Genomic DNA, 22,698 nt, shown 5'->3' with positions numbered 1-22,698 from the left:
AACTTTAATTATTGATTAAATAAAGACATATCGCCAAGCTGTGACCTGTGTTTCTGTGTTATTTTTTCTGACCACCAGGTCAGTGTCGGTCTGCTCAGCATCATCTTCACCTGATTTCCAAGCTGCACACCGGAAACTCACATGACCACACGTGCCACTCCCTAAACTGAGACTGACTGGTCATCTTTTTATTAGCGGTGTAGAAAATGGGCAAACAGCTCTTAGAGAGAATGGGCTGTCACGTCCAAACGTGCACTTATTTATTTAATAAAATCGCAGCTTTTGCCATCATATAATCGCACAGGCTGACATCGCGATTGCGATATGATTAATCGTGCAGCACTAGTACAGGTAACTACCTATAACTAAACAATATGAGAAAAGATTATGTGGGAGTGAGGGGCATTGGAAAGCAGAAAAACGTAAAGTTGGGAAATGCTCCATTTCTTCCCATAATTAGTTTATCTTGATGTCATTCTGAACATATAATTTGTTAATTTAGCATACTGTTTATTTAGATTTCCATTTGATTAATGCTGGATTATACGTTTTACAGAATGTCACTTCATGTCCTTTAGATATAATTGTTTTCTTAATGTACTGAAAAACAATATGCATGTAATTTATATTTGACACAATAAGGTTTATTGCATTGCATTTTACTGCCGCATAGTTTATTGCATATCACATTTTTTTCTCCATATCATGCAGCTCTAGCGGTCATTTCTAAACCTGTAAATTCTTCAGAAATAAAAAAAAAACCAGTCTAATATTTAATGTTGTACGGTAGAAAATAGGAAATTATGCTTGTTATATGAGGAAATAATTTTATTTTGCCAAAATGACAAGACTGACTCTCCCATTTAATTAAAACCAACATTTTGAATACATATTTTCATACATATTTCCTCCTTGCAATGTCCCTATCAACTTTCAATCTAAACCCACACCTTTGGTATAAATAATAATTTAAAGCAACACACTTAAGAAATGCAAGTATTGGTATTTTCCTCTAAATATATTTTCAGTTCATTGTATTTTTAATACATTCAGGCTGTATTTAGAATGAATTTGTGAATTGTTTAATTTACTGTTAATGCATAACATACTGCATACTGTTAATAATAATTTATGCAGATTTGTGTTCACTAAAACTTCACATTGTAGATCGCTGGATATTTCAGACCTTGCATTTTCATTTTAAATGAAGTTAAATAATAGCACACATTGTGTATACAGTTAATAAAATACCTCTACACTGGTGATGGTGAATGTACCTCATGCCTTTCTGTGAAAAATGTAATGTAACATTTTCTCTTTTTTTATTTATTTATTTATTTTTTTTTTAAGTAATTGTCGGTGTGGATTATGGGGCACCGGCGGATCAATGCTCATTGTAAATTATCATAGATACACGCTCCATGATTACATTAAAATGTACACAATCAGTGGTCGATCGATATGGGTATTTCAATGGCTGATGCCGTTACCGATGTCTAGAGAGCAGAATGGTCTATATGAATGCAAAAAAACGTAGTACAATTTATCAACAGCAAATCAGATGTACATATAATTATAAAAGTTAAATAAAACACTTATTTTATGAAATATCTACTCAAATTTTCATAAAATTTTAAAGAAAAAATCTTGATAACAGAGACCACGTTAACACGCACTTAAAGAAACTGTTTATTCCAGGGTTTTTGGAGTAAACAGCATTCTGAAACATTGATTTCCTAAGAGAAAGCAGTTTAACACATTAAGGCTTCTCTCAGAACACGCGGCTTAATGTGACCATGTAAAAACATAAGCACTGTTCTAACAGGTTTTTGAAGAATGTGCATGTGCGTGAACACACCGGAAAAAAAACGTAATAGGATGGAGCCCAACAACAAGTAAACAAAGCAGAAATAAATCAACGTTTCTAGGAGTACAGTGGGAAAAGCACATACATTGTAAACTTTACACATTTATACCCACCAATGTAAAATATCGACGGTCCAAGGCGGTTTTGTATATGCGCCTGTACATTAGGGGATCCCCAGAGTTTTATGTAAGAGGGAAACCCCACAATTGCCCAATTCTGCTGCAGGTCATGTTAGAAAGTTAAGGAAACAAACACAGCAACAACTCTGGAATATATATGGAAATACAGAAAAAAAAACAGTGTAGACTTCCTCGGATCCAAGGTTTGTTATTTACACAAGCGTTGCAGAGAATTTATGTTGCTGCTTACTGACCAAGCCGCATATTTGGGAGTGAAGAGTACACCACTTATACAGTGCTTGTAAATGGAGCACTGGTTTCTCGCAAGAAGCCACTTTCTGAAGTCCATGTAAATGTAGTCAGAAAGTGTTGACTATCCATTGACAAATCTATTGGTATATCTTTTTAACTGACATAAGAGAAAGTTAATACTTCTGTTAATCGGCCAAGTGAACACTGTTATCAGCTGATAGTCGCAAAATGGCTAAATATCAGCAGATTAATCGGCCTGGCTGATATATCTGTCTATTACTACACATAATGCACAAAACAACCACACACAGCCAAAAATCATAGTCTTCTACAACTTCAGAGGATGGCAGGGAAAGCATTTCTCTCCCTTGGGGCCGTTTTACATTAAACTATCCACGTGATGACTGTAGGAAAGATGGGGAGAGCAAAAGAGAAAAGCTAAATGAATACAGCCTCTGTGCTACTGCTGTTACTGGCTTAAAGCAGAGCTGTGGGCCATTCAGCTGCATTCCAGTGGCTTCCTGTAAAACACACACACGCACACACACAGAGAGAACGCTAGGAGCTCTTATTACTCGCTTGGCTCCCATTGTGTGTTAAGTAACATCCAACGGAACCACAGCTCAGTGCACGTGCCGGCCCAAAACATACCCAAAAGACACTCAACCAAGAGAAAAAGAGCGAAATGGAGACAGGAGCATAAGGAAAAAAAAAATACATATAGAAAAATACAGATGTGGCCTTGAAAAATGTCTGAAAAAGAGAAACGGATCCTGTAATTTCAAGTGGTCTCACGCGGTCAGGCGAAACAAGAGATACATGATGAGTAGGGTTGCGTAGTATACCTGTACAAACGAAATATCACAATACCAAAAACGTTAAAAATGATACAATATCTTGTTGTCAATTTCAGTACCATATTAAAGTATGCCAAATGTAATGTAATTTGATTAAATCATAGACCATTTGAAAATAATAAAAAACTCTTGATATGGCCAAATGTGATCAATAAACTGCACAAAGTCATTTAATGAAACAATATACAGTCACATGAGCGCCACAGAATGAATGAGAGAGTTTGCACTGTCATCTCTTTCACACAAATAGACACCCACGCACCCACAAATGCAACACACACACAACTAATGCTTGATTTTCATGAAGTGTGTCCAATAGTATCCATCTGCAGAGCAGTGCGTTTAGTGTATGGCTGTGAAGTCTCAAATTACCTTTTTCACCGTTGCAGCTCAGGGATTTCAACTCGGGGGTCACGAAAATCTTGATATATTGAACTCTTCAAAAACAGGAAGAACTTAAAAAGGTCTTTCAAAATAAATGTCCTGCTGAAATGAGCTCTATTCCACTGGATTCATAAAATTGAAGACATTATGACTAATATACTAAATATTACTACTGTATAAACAAGTAATATTCAAACTAGTTGCAATATAATATTAAAAGGTTATATTATTAGTATTATTATCTGTAAGCAATATCACAAAAGCAAGTGTACTGTATATCAGCAAGCTCTGTTGTGCATATTTTTATTTATTTTTTAACCAAAATTAAAACCAAATATATTTTTGGTAGAAAATTATTATATTTTCATTTGATTAAAACTGTACACTATTTGATTAAACACAATTTGATCATAACATTTAATTAAAACATTTAACATTAAATGCAGAAAAATTAAAGGTAAAAGGCATCATTTGGCAAAAGACTTTATGCAGTTCTTTTAGTCAAGTAAATAAAGTTTTATTTTTTGCCAAAGTATTGAGTTAGTATTGATACAGACGTACCAGGTCTGGTCTAAAGCCTAAATGTTGTTATCGGAGCAACCCTAATGATCAGTAAGGGGCAGTCATTTACATTTACATTTATGCATTTGGCAGACGCTTTTATCCAAAGTGACTTACAGTGCACTTATTACAGGGACAATCCCCCCAGAGCAACCTGGAGTTAAGTGCCTTGCTCAAGGGCCCAACAGTGGCTTCTTGGTGGTGCTGGGGCTTGAACCCCCAACCTTCTGGTCAGTAACCCTGAGCCTCAACCACTGCCCCCCACTGGCAGTCATGTTTTCTTATAGTTTAGTCAACCTGATTATGCGAGCTTAACCTCTGCGCCCGTCGGTTTATCATGTATGACTTTGGGTTTGTGATTGATGAAAAATTAAATTATAGAGTTAACGTGTTAACACACGTGAAATGATTTAAATACGTTTAGCACCATTAAGGCATTTACTTTGCATTAGCCTTGATTCCTAAGAACTGGGCTGAACCTTCATTGAAACAGCAGGGTGTTTAGTACACGCGCAACAGTCAGATAAGCTCCTTGATCAGTAAATCATATGAAAATTATTGTAATTTGTACAAATGTTAATGAGAATTCCATCAGAGGAAAGTAGCAGCAAAACATCTGTTACTTTAAGAACAGCCTGTACATTGAAGTGAATTTTTTTTAATATTATTTAATGCAGATTTGTATTTTTGCGCATTGCTTTGCAGATTAAGAAATAAGGAATCTGTGTTTTTGTGCAAGTAATAAAGGTAAAGATCACGGTTTATGAAATCTACAACTAGTTGTCTTCTGTCTTTGGTTAACCAAAGGTAAGGTTTCACAGACGGTTAATCTTTTTTCATCTGGAGTCAGGACGCGGGAATAAAGAATGTTTACTGCATTGGAATTTCCTCAAACACTACTCAAAATAACAGTAAATAATGTGCACAGTTAGCCATGAGCCTAAATAGCACAATACATAAGTCTTCAAATGATAAAATCTCACATTAAAGTCAAACAAAAATAATCAAACTGTCACTGCCTGTAAGCGCTCTGCAATCCATGAGGTAGCAAAGCCACTTTGGGGTACTTTGATTTTTAAATGGTTTTATATCAAATATCACTGAATTTGTCCAATCATTATGCATAAATATGTACACCAGAGCAAAAGGGGAAAAACACTGTCTCACCATATATCAAGAACTTTGCTTTGCAAAAAACAACCTGGAATCATGTTTAATGGTGTAACAGTCACATTAAGTCCTCTTTGCAATCTGAACTTCTTCAGAATGCAGCACAATGATTGAAACACAAAGCAGATGTTTCGTGACACGTTTCTAAAAATGTGGTGATTCTATGCTAAACACTGAAAGAAAAACAGTGAAATTCAGCGCAACAGTCAAAAACGTCTGTCCAGCGCATGATACAATTATATAGCAAAAAAGCACAAACACACAAAAGCATATTTGAACAGCCCATAACTTCCCACATACTTGACCCACACCTATCTGGGAAAAATTACTGTTTGTTAGAACTCGTCGAGATCGGGTCGGGTTGAAGACATCTATTGCACTCAGGGTTGGGAGGGTTACTTTTTAAATGTATTCCACAACAGATTACAGAATACATGCAGTAAAATGTCAAACATTAAAGTCAAACAAAAATAATCAAACTGTCACTGCCTGTAAGCGCTCTGCAATCCATGAGGTAGCAATCCATGAGGTAGCAAAGCCTCTTTGGGGTACTTTGATTTTTAAATGGTTTTATAGCAAATATCACTGAATTTGTCCAATCATTATGCATAAATATGTACACCAGAGCAAAAGGGGAAAAACACTGTCTCACCATATATCAAGAACTTTGCTTTGCAAAAAACAACCTGGAATCATGTTTAATGGCGTAACAGTCACATTTTGTTTTAAGGATTTTTAGATATTTTTACAGGAAAACAATACAAAAAGTATTACCAAGAACACTATTTTAGCCCTAATATCAAAGGTCTGTCAAAATCAAAGTGAATTTTCTTGATAAAAAAAATTATCGCGCCTGGTAACATGCATGTAAAATGGCTAGAAACAGCATTTTTGCTTAACGTAAAGCTGACAATTTACACAAGATTTATTTCTATTTCTTCTGCTCCAAACTTACTTCTCTGTCTGCTTGTATGAATTCATAATATACATTATGAAATGTATTCCATTACTCCACAACCCTGATTGCACATGTACAATAACCGAAATTGGCACTTCAAACAGTTAACAAAATGTCGACTATCCATGTACATTCCTAGCATGTATTGTATATTAGACAATGGACAGTCCAAATAATATTTTTTCTCTCCAATTTGGAATGCCCAATTCCCAATGCGCTCCAAGTCCTCGTGGTGGCGTAGTGGCTCGCCTCAATCTGGGTGGCGGAGGACAAATCTCAGTTGCCACGGTGTCTGAGATGGTCAATCCGTGCATCTTATCACGTGGCTTGTAGAGCACATTACCCCGGAGACCTAGCGCACGTGGAGGCTTCACGCTATTCTCTGCTGCATCCACGCACAACTCTCCCCACCGAGAGCGAGAACCACATTATAGCGACCACAAGGAGGTTAACCCAACGTGACTCTACCCACCCTAGCAACCGGGCTAATTGGTTGCTTAGGAAGCCTAACTAGAGTCACTCGGCATACCCTGGATTCAAACTCCTGACTGTTTCCTCATGACAGGTGTGAAAGTCAGCGTCTTTACTTGCTGAGCTATCCAGGCCCCCTAGTCCAAATGAATTGTTCAAACAAACGCTTTGTTTTCTTTGCTTAAAAGGACTAAATTCATGCTAATTTTTTTTAATTGTTATGATTAATATGTAATCTATTGAAAACATAAATTATTATTATAATAAATATTACTTATATTAATAAATCAATTATAAAATATTACTGTTACTTTTTGTTCTTTATTTCCTCATCTGTAAGTTGGTAAAAGTGTCTTCTTAATAAATAAATTTAAATGAAAGTATGAATGACAATAACTCGATAATAGCCCATCACATGAATCATGAACCTGGGATGAATGGGTACTTCTAAGCATATCAGACATATATATAAAGCAAGATAAAAGAATGAATAGTGCTTAGAAAATGTATTTTTGTATTTACTATTATACATGCAGTACAGAGAAATGGCTTAAACACACACACACACACACACACACACACACACACACACACACACACACACACACACACACACACACACACACACACACAGAAGAAAAAAAACGCTCAGTCGTCTGGTATGGAGAAGTTCGTTAAGCTGATCCCTTATCTTCTAGTTATGTGGTATAAGGCCGTGGAATAGCTGACAATTTTTTGATTTGTCCACTTTAAACACATGATCAAATACAAATAAACACAGCATATTTTTTTCATTGAAGACAGACAATAATAACAAAACTTAAACCAAAATGCCTTTTTATACCTGTTATCACTGCAAAACAAGAGTTTAAAAGCAGTTTAAAAGAAAATAACCATCTTATCATTAACTTTTAAAAAGCGAATACATGTACAAGCACAAGAACTTTACTAAATTCTTCAGTGTGTCTGATATCAACATGCAGGGACACAGACATGAGAAGCATGCACATCAGAACCTCAGTTAATACATTCTGCTAAAATAACTCTGAATTCTTCTCTTTCATCTGCAAGTATTGGTAAGAGAATATGTGCACCAGTTTTTAGTGCTTTCTTTTTCTTCCTTTACTTTTAGAAGCTCAGTAAATACATGTATTCCAATAAATAACTACAAATTCTGATAATCTATCCAAATGTATTTTTTTTCATTGATAAGACAAAATTATAAATCAAAGCACCCTTTTATACCTGTCATCAAATAGACTGACAAATGGCAGGTATGTTCGCATCTAAAGCATCAATAGGCTTTTAGAAGTAACAGTTCAGTCAAATTTTTACTGAGACTATAGCAAAGAAAACTTCTACGCTATTCTATAGACACATTTCATAAAGGTATATTATAATTGTTCATAGCAATGAAATTAAATAATCGATACTGATTCCAGTGAATCTTCTGATGCTGGTGTTGTAGGAAACATCCCCCTATGAATAAAATTAAATGGCGTGAAATACAATTATTTCAATGGTAATCTGCGTGTTCGTGAATCCAGTGGTAAAGAATTTCCCCCTTCATATATTGCTACACTGAATATTCACAATAGACAAGGATATCATTTTAGCGGCAAGTTTCATTTTTTTAACATCACTCTCACGGAGTATAAAGGGCAGCATTAAAAAGGGTTTGCTTGGCAATTCGTATTTTTGCTGGCTTCACATACACCGCCCATACCTTCTTCACCCACAGAATTTCACAGTGCAAAGGTAAATGTGACCACGTCTTAATCCTAACCTACCCTTTAAATTAGATAGTAAGGGTAGCCCTAACACTAACACAAACCCTAAATCTAACCCTAAAATCTGATTGGTTGATAAAAATATTGTTTCAGGACCGATAAGGAAATTAGGACATCTAGGAACATCTGCTCCATGACGAAATCACCTTACTGGTGCTTACTAAGGCAAGCTTTACAATTGCTCAAATGTAGGGTTATGGTACCCCTACACATACCCCTTAGCCCTAACTAGAATATTATAGAGAATTGGGTTGCGGTCTTTTGTCTTTGGCCAGTAAGCAACCACCAAGGAACACCTTTGCAACCAAATAGCAACGCCCTGGCAAACATCCACAACACTCTAGCATTGTGGTGGCGAGTTAAGCACAGGTAAGCGCTCACATTTTCTTCAGGAAATTTACAAATTTGTTGCTTATTGTTTGTAAAATATCTCTGCCTTTTAAAAATGCTGTCAAGGAATGCTGTTCACTAGAGTTCAGAACGGAGCTTTGGTCTTGCTACTAACTAGAACTACTCGGCCTCCAGTGTACGATTTGATAATCTCACAATTCTCCTGATCATAAATAACAGTGGATCAATATTTTGAAAGGAGGGAAGAATAGTCCATAGGCATCCTTTTGATGAAAACCTAGTAGACTGGCCCATATGCATACCATGCTAATCAAAGGAGTCCCCTTCTGAATCACACACATTTACTGTAAGCTGTGAATTACCCCTGCCCACAAAGCTGATGGTCTGCCATCTCTCTCTTTTCCTCTCAAACACTTTCTTTCACTCCGCCAATGCAGTCGAGAAGCCACAGACACACAGCAGAAAACTGCCAAGTCCACATACAAAACTATAACACTCTTGCACACCCACACGCCTCCAAACACAGGAAGCAGCAAAGCACAGTTCAGCAAAGACTGTTTCTTTCCACCTAGTCGTCTTTGCCTGTAAAACTGAGGCAGCACAAATACAAGCATCCACAACTAGCTATAACACAATGATACACAGTGCCCTTCACTAATGTTGGCACCCTTAGTAAATATGAGCAAAGAAGGCTGTAAAAAACATTTCTTTATTGTTTATCCTTTTGATCTTTCATTTAAAATATTCACACAAATCGAACCTTTAATTAAAGTAAAATAATTGAAAGGGGAGTTTGTCTTTAAAACACATTTGCCAAAATTATTGGCAACCCTAGAAAAATAAATAAACCCTTGAATAAAATATATCTGAAGTATATTCCCATTCATATTTGACATTTTTTTAAACATCTATTGTATGCTTACATAGACCAACAATAAAAAATTGCACAAATGTGTGTCCTGTGTAAATGACTCCTTCCAAAGAAAGTCTAAAACTTGGAGTTCACTTGAAAGTGAATCTTGCTCAGTTCTGTATAAAACATTTTTCACATTTTCTTCACTGATTTGGGCAAAAATCTGTGGAATGGATTTTAAACGTGATTACTAAGTTTTAAAAAAAAGCACTACACTCCTATTGGCAGCATCAAATGAGCCATAAATATTAAATAAATAAATACATAAGGTGAACATGTGAATTACAGCCATTCCTATTCTGCAGATTTCTGTGCGTAAAGATTCCGTGTGGACCTACCAATATCTCACTAAGACACACAGCGCATACAAACCATCCTAACACCCACTGTCAATACCAGCTATCACAGCTTCCTGCCATATTACATCATAAAACATGAAAACAGACCACATAACCATAGTCACCAAACAATGTGCGACACAGAGGGCATGAGTCTGACTCAACATGTAGATCATGGAGAAGCTGACCTAGGTGGGTCTGGCAGGAGAAGGGCTGAAGCGTGGGGCTGGTGGAGGCTGGCTGTGCAAGCACCAGGCTCCCTGCAGGCAGAGGCTGGCCCCGCTTTAGTAGCTGCTTGTGTTCGTGCTGACGGAAGCGAGGGGGCACCTCTCTGGGCGGGTAGCGTGGGGCTGCTGGCTGCTGCTGTTGTTGTTGGTTGCTGGAAGGTGCGCGCTTGCCATTGCCACCAGTGCTGCTGCCTGGTTGCACAGGGTTGTTGGCGGTGCTGGGGTTGGTGGGGGGAGGAGGGATGGGGCTGGGCTTGGCAAAGTCTGGCACTGTGGACACAGAGATGAAAGACAGCAAGAGATAGAAAGAGAAAGAGAGAGGTGGAGAGAGGGAAGGATAAAGTTAATTTTAGCACATGCCATAATGAAAGCAAACAGGAAGTGTGTCTTAAGAGGGATGCCTATGAAAGGGATCGGGGAATATATGGGGACTAATGGGCCTGTCAATACCTACTATAGCTGGTCTAGACACATGGGGCTCTTGGAAAGGGATGCAAAAATGCTGTTTTTACCAGCTTAATATGAAGAGACAACTATAAATGGTTACAAAGATGGGTCTTTTCATAACAGAATCCAGTGATATTGAAGGAAAAGTATTGATTATTCAGAGGTAGACACAGCTGGGTCAGGCTGAACAGAACAAAACTTCACATAACAGATACAAGATGAATATCACTTTGTAAACGGGAGCTGCAAATTGTTCTTATATAACTGAGGAAGCCTGTTTCATGAATAGGTGAATTTGAGCACAGACAATCTGAAACACAAATGCACACAACATTTTCCAGAAAAAGTTTAGCTCTACTGACAACATCTGTGGCATGCTTCAGATTACCACAGAAAATTACTTTCACTTGTCCCTCAGTTTATAAAAACAAACAAAATATGTGTGTACTTCGTGAGTACATCATCTGTCATGATGGTTAACTAGGCTGATTCCAGTTCAGTTCAGTTTATTGTTTACCACAACGGAGAAATGTAATTTGCACAGGAAAAACCCATAACACACGTGCCAAAAATAAAGAAATCAATCTTCAGGACAAGAGCAATGGGGATGTCAAATTAACTTTAATAAGGTACATTTGAAGAAGACTTCTTTGGCAATTGCGTCTTGACTAGCTGTTTGTTGTGTTTTCAAGATGGTGTGTCAAATGAAAAATAGTTCAACTTTTATAAAACAAGTTTATAGTGTAACTACTTTTATTCTATTCCTAAAGAAAACATTTTGCAGTAATGATCAGGGTTTGCAGTAATTATGTGAACTATGTTACCCAGGATCCTTTGGTACTTTCCTACTGGCAAATAATGAGGCTAACATACACTTTAGATTATGTACTGCAAAGGCCTCAGTGTTACATGAAAACGTGAATCCTGAGCTAGCATGAACACGTCCTTTCAATTTCTCCCTGTCTCTTTTTCTCTCTCTCACACGCACGTCCCTCCCCCAGTCATGGCCTCTTGCTCTCCTTCATGGCATATTTGCCGCACAGACACTCTCCAGCAGCACAGTCGCAGTGCTAAGCTGGAGTCAGTGACGCCAATCACTGATAAAGTCCAGCTCTGCCTGCCTGTCACAAGCTGGGGTGACCAATTGTGACAGATTCCCAGTCCTCCTCTCCACTCCGACCCATTGTTCTGGATATGGAAGTGTTACAGGAAGCATATGAACACCTAAACCTATGGCTAATTTCTCCTGTTCGCTGTACGTTCTCTGTCATTTACACTTTTACCCAGTAGCTGTGAAAAATGGCTGCAATCAGGGCCTTTAGATGAAGGGTATTCTAGAAGCTTCAGTGGAAACTGCCAGTGCTCATCCAATCACAATGCAGCATTGGTGAGGGGTGGTTCGAGAGTGTAAGGGGAGGGAAATGCGACGAGTTTTCATATGGTAGAGGGGAGGGAGAGAGGAGAGAACGAGTGTGTGTGTGTGTCTCTAAATCCAGCTCTCTGAACACTGGACACAGATACACAATGCAAATCCTCAACCAATTATACCATTATGAGATTCATGTGAACTGAAACACTTTAATTGCTAACCACTTTGCCAGGTTTATTTTAATGCTTAGTTGTTCTGATGCACACTCTCATGTGTAAAAGCATTAAGGGCACTCACTGGGACCCTGATATTGAGATCTGGCCAGACACTAGTGATCTCCTGTAAAAGGAATGTTATGGTTCAAAGTTAAGCTTCATGTGGCACAAGTTCAATTACCACAGAACATTATTTCAACTACTCCTTTAGTTGTATTTACAAAAGCAAATATTCTTGGCTACAGTAAGGCACTTAGAATAGATGTACAAGGCTGGGGCAAGGGCAACTCAATAAATATTAAAATACTCTGTTTCTGAAGAATAAACACAAAACAATATACTGTACAGTAAGTGTTGGTTTGAGAATAGCGTGACAGAATAGCCTTCTGCAATTGTCTGAGCAAAGTTATTTCTAATATTATCCAATAAAATATATATTTTTATATTTAAAAGAAATGATCAAGCGGGTTTATATGGTACATGGGCTTAAAGGAATATTCCGTTGACAACATTTGTGGTATAATGTTGAAAACCACAAAAATTAATTTCAACTTGTCCTTCCTTTTCTTAAAAAAAAAAAAAAACAGTTAGACACTTAAAAATGTAAGTGAATGGGGCCAATCCATAAAATACAAAATACTCAATGTTTCAAAAGTGTAGCCACAAGATGTAAACAATTTGCGTGTTAACATAATTTAAGTGAGATAAAATATTTAGCAGAATTTTTTAATCAGAGATTTTATAACTTTGTTGCTATAACGACGTAAAATTCTAAACACTGTAATCCTGGTAAATGACGATATAAACAACTTTACAGCTCAAACAATACACAGGTTTTAACGGAAGAGTTAATGAAAGATATTTTATTATTGGCTTCACATTTCTTCCTTTAAAACTTAAAAAAATTGGCCCCATTCACTGTCATTGTAAGTGCCTCACTGTAATCTCGATTTTTGCTTTTTTTAAAGAAATGGAGGGATGAGTGGAAACTGCAAGTGCTCGTCAAATTCTTTTTTTTCTTCTTTTTTTTGTGATAAATCAACATTATGCCACAAATGCTGTTGATTGAGCTAAACTTGTATTGAACCCGGAATATTCATTTAACAGGGACAATTTCCCTATCTTTTCGCAAGATACCCCAAGAATACATGAACAATCCTTTTTAGAGAAAAATCCAAACACAAATATGAGTTACACATTTCTGTTTTTAAACCCTTAAAATGCATGGCATCGTTGATAACCATTGTAAGTGAGTTACTGTTAGCATTTTTACTGTAAGCATGAATTAAAACCATTTTCAGTGGTAATCGACCAATTATGTATCAAATGTTGTAAGTAGAGCTTCACTTCAATTAAACTTGTAAAATTCTTCTATAGCGATTTGGAAAAAAATTACAAACACAGAGAAAAAGTAAACATCAGTTTCTTTTGTGGAGATAGTATTAGACATTTAACATGCATGTTTGCAAAACAGCTCAGATGCACACTGAACTCCCAGCAAATTAAGAGGTATTTCATCAGAAAAAGCATTTTATACATTGGCCCAGGGGGAACACTTTCCATCTTTCCAGTGCTGTGGCAGAGATCTCACTCTTTCGCTTTCACAAAGATGTCTTACTTTACTGACTGATGATAAATTAAATCCTGCTTTAAAGGTTTGATTCATCAACTTCACAGGACAGATAAAAGGGCTAATGATGAGAGAATTGTTTAACATGTTCTAGTAGGCTAAAATTACAGGACCTGAGCACAGTCTAACTACAGAGGAAACACCTTAAACGTAATTACAGCATACTGACAGCACCACCTACTACAGACACACACTCTCTACACATGCTGCTAACTCGTAATGACAGGCTTTCTAGGATGAGCCGCAACTTCAAAAGGAGTCTAGAAAAAATGCTGAGTGGGTTTATTTCGATCAATTGCACTTTCCAAGGCCGTTTTAAGACTGCAAATTAGCTACGAGGGGAGACAAAAGCATTGTGATGTGGAGATGTGAATCAGACCACACAGGTTTTTGAGATCAATATAATTCAATGTCACTCAAACTCAACAGCATATTAGCAGCCATCTATTGAGGAGGGTACAGTGTGCATGCCCTCTGGAGCTAGACAGCATGGAGCATTTCTCCTTGGGGCGACACTTACACAGACACCTTATGATGCCTTGTGCATACCCAAGTCTCAGACTACAGTTGTTGCTATGGAGATCCACACCTTGTGCTTGTTTTTTCACTCCACTTCTCCCACATCTCCCAGAGCTCATCACAGAGCATCTGTCACATCCTCACAACTGAAACAGACCTAACACAAGCTCCATCTCCACTGCCACATGACTCATATGGTCATAAACTGACTGGTCTAAAATAAAGGACTGAGCATGCAGATGTTTTATTCACTTTTAAATGTAAGAGGTTGGCATAGGAAACAATGAAAACTGCTTTTAGGCATGTGCAGAACTCATTTTCAAAAATAGACTAATCAGTGGGTTCCCTGAACGACTAATCGACTAATTGGTAATAAGGAAGCCCTGTAAAATTAGGCTTGTTTCGGGTTCACCTCACCCTATTGGAATCATTTTATTTACATAACTGACGGCATTAACACAAACAGTTTCAAGAACAGCTAGAATGGAAGCAGCCTTCAGATGTGTTTTTAGAAAACTTAAATTGTTCTTAAAATGGACCACTCATAGTGGTCACTTACCCGAAAAAAAAAAAAAAAGGTAAAAAACATTGCAAGATGCGACCCAACTTAGTAAGATATTTGTCTAAATCTGTAAGGCTGTTGTGACGGTGCTTTAAAGGGGATGACTTTAAGTTAGTTTGAAAAATATAAATAAATAAATAAATAAATAAATAAAAACATAAATATAAAAGGAAAAAAGCATATAAACCAGTTGACCGCACCAATCAACAAGTCTGTTGTTGTATGATTTATCGACCATTAACACCCATCCCTAACTGCTATGTGAGGATTTTCCAACCATTACGGCCCAAAGAAATCCTCTTTTCTCCAGTTTTTTCCATAATTTTTTCCAATTCCCTAAATAACTTTATCATCACAATGGTGTCTAAGCAGATTAATTCATAAATATTTAATCAAATGAAAAAAGAACAATTAATTTTTTTACACACTGCATTATTTTATTTATCAAACGAAGTGCTTTTATAGAGATCCTGAAGGCACAATCCAAAACACTGTAATTTGTCAAATACAGTGCAGCACAACAGAACATCACAGATGTAAGATATTGCTAATATATGTATATATATATATATATATTAGTAGTATTATTACAGTAACTATTACATTAATAAACAATGACCCCATCATTTTCCCTTTTCAATATTGTAATATACGGTTAACCTTGTCCCTGACAACCATGTCACTCATGTTTATCACACCTGTTTGCTATGTTAGCCTTTAGTTTGTCAGTGCAGTCAGTAGCATAGCAGATTGAAAAATAAACATCAGAGCATCTTTTTGCAGCTCAGACAACGTTTTCTGAGCAAACAAATCTCATGGCAAACAACTATCCCACATAACCATCTTCGATTGTTTTCCTTTTCAAGATCTTGCCCATGTTTTCTCATTCTTGGTAACGTGAACTCGTAATGCTTGAAATTTGTCTATGCAAAAAATGCAAGTAACATAGGTACACTGTATAATGAAGTCACAGATGCCAAGAGTGATAATTGGATAATGAAAAAAACAGCAAACTGTCTTTTCCAATCAATAATTTTACAAATAATTGTTTTATTTTGTATTTATTTACTGTATTTTACAGAAATAATTCATACCTGACTATAAGTCGCACTGGGTCATAATTGAATTGTTGAAAGAGAGAGAAAAAACCCCCCACATAAGTCTCACTGACAGAGGTTGGATAGGACAGGAACTAGGACCCGAGAGCTGCTGCTCGGCCTGCATTCACTGGTTCAGATGTCAAACGTGCTCGATTATGATTACAGTACCTCAGAGTCTTACACATCATATCACTGTGTTTTTGGACTTGTTTAAAACAGGAGAATATGCTTTTAGTAACAGTTTCTCAAATTATTTTTATTTTTCATGAGAGAAATCGACTCGGTTACTAACGTAACCTTGGTTCCCTGAGAGGAGGGAACAAGTATTGCGTAAGTAGCTTACGCTATGGGAAAACTCCGTTTCTCGAGAAATATTGAAGTCTTTATGTAAAACGCATTGCAGCTGCACAGCAGACAGCAATGAGCGAGGCAGCTCGGTCATTGGCTGTGCTGCGGCAACTGCTCGAACCAATGACGGGCGACTCTGAACGCAGCGACCAATGGGCGCAGCCTCGCGTCAGCGGCTCAGAGCCTGCCGAAATTAGCATAGCCAGGCTATATAATGGGCACCCCATCATACGAAGTTCCTTTAGGTTCAATCGACTGAAGCTGAACTGACCAAGCACAAGCACAGCAGCTTACGCAATACTCGTTCCCTCCTCTCAGGGAACCGAGGTTACGTTAGTAACCGAGTCGTTCCCTATCGAGAGGTCTCTCCTTTTGCGTAAGTAGCTTACGCTATGGGAACACCATGTAAAACGCCGTGCGTGCGGACTTCGCTCTATAAAGCCAGAGGCAGATGCCTGAGTCTTAAAGCAAAGTGATTATTCCACGAGCCGGCCAACGGCGAGCTACATAATGGGATAGTATAGAGCGCCCTTCCAAGGTGGTCCATGGTGGGGCGCTCATAGTGCAAACACAAGCACATATCTTATGTACTGAGTTTTCTATGTACTGATATGCATAAAAAAATCCTTTAAGTCAGTCAGAGACGGACCTTGTAAGGGAGGAGATAATGCTCAGCATATACATACTCCAGTCCATTCTACAGTCAGGCTGATAGAATGTTGGAATGCATTTATTTATTTTTTTCTATGTACTGATATGCATAAAAAATCCTCTAAGTCGGTCAGAGACGGACCTTATAAGGGAGGAGATAATGCTCAGCATATACATTCTCCAGTCCATTCTACAGTCAGGCTGATAGAATGTTGGAATGCATCTTTCTATGTACTGATATGCATAAAAAATCCTCCAAGTCGGTCAGAGACGGACCTTATAAGGGAGGAGATAATGCTCAGCATATACATTCTCCAGTCCATTCTACAGTCAGGCTGATAGAATGTTGGAATGCATCTTTCTATGTACTGATATGCATAAAAAATCCTCTAAGTCGGTCAGAGACGGACCTTATAAGGGAGGAGATAATGCTCAGCATATACATACTCCAGTCCATTCTACAGTCAGGCTGATGGAATGTTGGAATGCAATGAGGGGACCTGTAGGTTATAAAACCTGATAAATGTCGAGCTGAGGCCCAGCCCGCCGCACGCACAAATATCTTCAATGGGTATCCCACTCGACCAAGCCCACGAGGAGGCCATGCTCCTCGTGAGAGTGAGCTCTGACGCCTAAGGGGCATTGAAGGCCCTTGGCTTCATAAGCTAGCACTATAGCATCCACTATCCAGCTGATATTCTTTGCTTTGAGACTCGCGAGACCTTTAGTGTGGCCGCCAAAGCATACAAATAATTGTTCCGCCTGTCTGAACAGGGCAGAATGTTCCAAATATACTCTGAGCCCTGACCGGGCAGAGTAAATTAGCGTCGCCTTCGTCTGCTGGGGACGATAAGCTGCCAAAGATATCACCTGTGCTCTGAAGGGTGTGGAGAGCACTTTAGGAATATACCCGTGCTTTGGCCTAAGGACAACTCTGCAGTCGTTAGGTCCAAATTCCAGGCAAGCAGCGTTGATGACAGCGCGTGCAGGTCGCCCAGTCTCTTGACTGAGGCGGCGCCAGCAAGAGCGCAGTTTTGAGCGAGAGCTGTTTAAGGTGCACGGTTCGGAGAGGTTCGAACGGGCACTCTTGAGTGCGTCCAGGACCGTGGCCAGGTCCCAGATCGGCACCGAGGGGGCGAGGAGGGTTCATCCTCCTAGCGCCTCTTAGGAAACGAATGATTAGGTTGTTTTTCCCTAATGAACATCCTTTATCAGGATTGTGTGACGCCGCTATGGCAGCCACATAGACTTTGAGCGTGGAGGGTGTGCGGCCCGCCTCCAGCAGCTCTTGCAAAAAAGGCGAGTACACTTGGTATCTCGCACGATTTGGGGTTCAAGCTCTTGGTATCACACCAGTCACTGAACACTTTCCACTTTTGGGCATATAAGCGCCTCGTAGAGGGTGCTCGCGCCTCAGTGATGGTTCTCAAAAACTCCACTGGGGAGGTTCTCGGGACCCCGTTGAGGGGCCATGCATGGAGGGCCCACAGATCGGGGCGGGGATGAAGAATCATCCCGTTGGCATGCCTGAGGAGGTCTAGCCTCAACGGAATCGGCCATGGGGCAGATTGCATCATCTGCATCAGTTCTGGAAACCACTTTTGGTTGTTCCAGAGTGGGGCTACCAGGAGCACTGCACATCTCACTTCCCTGATCCGACTGATGACCTCGTCTCATGGCCAGCCTGCCTATCCTCTTGAGCTGGATGAGCTCGCCGCTGCATCGGAGAGTGGTCTGAAGCGGATGACTCGACTGGGCTGCTGCCACACATCAACAGTCCCGGCACATTGGATGCAGACCTCTCGCCTCCAGCCCCACGACTGTTGTACCCCGGCCGTCCGGTTCTGACGAGTCTAGAGGACGCCTCCACGTGACCTCCTCAGTCACTAACCCGCCCCCCCGCCGGGTGTGCGGAGCAAAGTAAGTGCTTCGAGTCTTTTCTCAGCACCAGATCCTCGGGACGCATTTTTGCCTCCCGAGGCTGCATTACCTCAACGGGTACATCAAAAACAATCGCACCCCCTCCCCTTCGAGGGCGTCTGCTCAGGCACCTCAGCTGTTTAGGGCTTCAGGTCAACTGGGAAAAGAGCAAGCTCACCCCGGTTCAGAGCATCACTTTTCTCGGCATGGAGTTAGACTCAGTCTCAATGTTAGCGTGCCTCACCAACGAGCGCACGCAGTCAGTGCTGAAATGCCTCACCGCGTTCAGGCCGGGCACGGCGGTCCCCTTAAAACATTTCCAGAGGCTCCTGGGGTATACGCCGTCGTCCGCGGCGGTGGCGCCGCTGGGGTTGATATATATGAGACCACTTCAGCACTGGCTCCAGACGCGAGTCCCGAGACGAGCATGGCACCGCGGCACGCAATGCACTCTTTGTCTGCCTTGGTGAACAGCGGAAATGGAAGGCTGTCTCCAAACAGAGGCTTTCCCACTGGGTAGTGGACGCCATTATGTTGGCCTATCGCACCCAAGCTGCCCCCCCCCCCTTGCGGGTCCGAGCACACACAACAAGAAGTGCTGCATCCTGGGCACTGGCCAGCGGCACCTCCCTAGCAGACATATGCAGAGCAGCGGGTTGGGCAACACCCGATACCGTTGCGAGATTTTACAAGCTCAGGGTTGAGTTGGTTACGTCCCGTGTTTTCTCAGGTCGAAGCCGGTAGAACTCGGTACAAATGGGTCATGTGTTTCTCAACTTGGGATATATATATTAAATGGAATAACTCTTACTCTCAACATGCAGTGAAATGATATCGCTGCCGAATACTCCACCAGTATACTACACAATTAATTCACTGGTGAGTGAAATCTAAACATTTACCAGCCAGTTGCCAATTATACAAATTTTTTGTTGCATAGCACGAAATTTGGTTGCAAATGCGAGTGATTTCCTCTAATTGTAGTGAAGGGCTGCGCATAGAGTAAAATATCGATCTTGGGATTTAAGGGTCAATATAGTGATTGTTCAAATGAAGATTGTGATGCATTGGATAATCTATATTTTTACCCACCCCTAGCATTCAAACGTTGTTTGTCGAACTCTGTGACATTTAGCATTGTAAAGTTTACATAATTGTTATGACTGGATTCTGTGATTCCGTCTGTGTTTTCCACATCATAGGGCACAATACGTGTATCCAAAATAACAATTTGACTGGCTATGGGGACCTCGCATTTCATCCCTTGTCAGCTACTTTCAAAAGAGTATTTAGCAATTGTAATAAATAAAACATCACGGCAAGCAAATGCAGCTTTAATCTTTTGTTTTTACAGTATGAAACCCTAGATGTCAAACAAAATACCCAGCTTGTAGTGTGTGAGTTCAAAACCCTGCAGTAGAGAGATTAACTCCAATGCGATTGGAAAATAAAAAACTGTGAGTGACACGTGACACATACCTGCCATTTGATACATTTCAAAGGCTTCACACATGAAATAGTGAATCTGTGTAACCCATTGTAGGTATATCACCATAATGCTGGCCTATCATGCTAATCTCATCGTTTTCCATGTTTTACCTCACAGGAATGAGGAGTCTGGAGATCTTAATTAGCAGTGTTTAAATATACAGCTGTATTTAAAGCCTGCGGTTTCTTGAGGAGAGATGAGTGAAATGAAGACTGGGAGCTGCTCTACATGAAAACTTGAGTGACTGGGGATGGGCCTCATGGGAGAAGAACAGAGCAGAGAGGAATCCTTACCATAGTCACCCTCAATTAACCATACTTCATACGAACATCCCCCTCTCTGGCACAAGAGTAAAAGAGAACACGACTGAATCATTGTAACACTGATCCTTTACATATGTATTAACACAGTAAAATGATACTTTTTACATTTAATACAGTAAAATTATTTTTTACATTTTGCAAATGTCATGACGCACTGAGGAGTAATTAACAATAAGTAATAGGGCTGTGCCAATACAATCATCTATTGAAATAGATTAACACTTTTTCTGACAACATTGTAAACCCCCCATTTCATAGTTCAATAATGACGACAGTTTGTCTAAATAAATATGAACTCTGAGAGCAGCATTTCTCAGTTCTTCTCTTAGAGCCACTTTTATGAGACACTAGACAGACTGAACCTGAAACTGAACTGCAGATTTGCTTTTTTAAATGCGAGTGCATTTCATTTCAGATTCCCATTTTGTTCCAGATAAACACTGCTCTAATTTTCTGTATTGATTATTATATTATTCGATAATTCAATTTAGCCAGCTACTTTTTGTTAGTAAAAAACTTAAGTAGTAAGCTGCTTGCACATGTATTGTAGCCAACTACTTTATCAAAACTGAAACAAGTCATTAAGTAGTTAAAATAACATAAATTCCATACATTCCACTTAGGGCTGGGATAAACGATTATTTTTTAAACGATTAATCTAGCGATTATTTTTTCGATGCATCGATTAATCTAACGATTCATTTTTCCAGTCCGATTCGATTTCGATTCGATTATCTCCCCATTAATTGACTAATAGCAATTTATACATGTTGATTTACATATCTGCATGAAAAAAACATGAACATTGCAATATATGTTTATTGCTCTTAAAATTCCAAAATAAAAGACTATACAAGTGCAAAGTAATGCATTCTTAGCCAGAGGTAGCATTCAATAAAACCTTGATGCCTTGAAAACACATAGGCATAGCTTACTGAAAAAAGTGCATCTTGTAATTCTTCATTCAGATTAAAATAACAACAACTTGATGTCTAGCATTCAATAAAAAAAATAAAAACGTCACCCAAAATACTTTAGAGCAATTGAAAGAATACAGTATCCAATGTAAACTTGAGGGCTTTAAGCTAATACAGAAGTGCTTTTCCAACAAAAAATAAATAAAACTTAACAGCGACAGTGGGAGCCAGCAGCCTGTCATGGCGTCCTTCCTGAACCAACAGAATTGAACATTTATGTTGAAAACACATAGTCCTAGCTTACTGAAAAAAGTGCATCTTTTAATTATTCATTCACATAAAAATAACAACATATAGTAGTAATTCACTCTGCCACTCACCTTTTTCTTAAACTCAAAAATACAATTCAAGTAAAAGTGTACAAGAGCAAAATAATGCATTCTGATGTCTAGCATTCAATAAAAAAATAAAAAGGTCACCCCGCCACCCTTTCTTAGAGCTATTGAAAGAATACAGTAACTTGTAAACTTGGGGAGTTTAAGCTAATACAGAGTTATTTTCCAACAAAAAATAAATTATAAAAATAAACATTCAGAATTCAACATTTATGTTGAACATAGGCCTAGCTTACTGAAAAAAAAGCATCTTCATTCACATGCAAATAACAACTTACACTCTGACACTTTCCTTTCACCTTAAGAATACTGTGTGTGTGTGTGTGTGTGTGTGTGTGTGTGTGTGTGTGTGTGTGTGCGTGCGCACCGGGTGGCGCCTCTTCAGGTGCTGGTGCATTGCCGTGGTGCTAGAATGGAAGGCCATCTCCATTTTGCAAAGATGACATATCACGGAATTGTTTCCTTTTAAATTAAAGAATTCCCATACTTCAGAGGAACGAGTGCGTGCCGCCTTGCACTTCTGATAGTTTGAGGAGCCACTCGTGTTGCTACTAC

The 22,698-nt window shown here is 39.0% G+C and overlaps 1 protein-coding gene across 1 annotated transcript in view; it reads right to left on the bottom strand.

The window, feature by feature from the left end:
• The window catches only part of LOC127652731 (trinucleotide repeat-containing gene 6C protein-like), an 84,114-nt gene that overhangs the window by 34,932 nt on the left and 26,484 nt on the right, over positions 1-22,698 (bottom strand). The window contains exon 4 of the mRNA XM_052139060.1: positions 10,220-10,528. Coding sequence (XP_051995020.1) covers positions 10,220-10,528 — 309 coding nt within the window. The remainder of the gene's footprint in view (positions 1-10,219; positions 10,529-22,698) is intronic.

Source organism: Xyrauchen texanus, chromosome 12, assembly GCF_025860055.1.
Source record: "Xyrauchen texanus isolate HMW12.3.18 chromosome 12, RBS_HiC_50CHRs, whole genome shotgun sequence".
NCBI classification, from domain to species: domain Eukaryota; kingdom Metazoa; phylum Chordata; class Actinopteri; order Cypriniformes; family Catostomidae; genus Xyrauchen; species Xyrauchen texanus.
The sequence above is the reverse complement of the archived record's forward strand: the minus strand, read 5'-3'. Positions and strand labels throughout refer to the sequence as shown.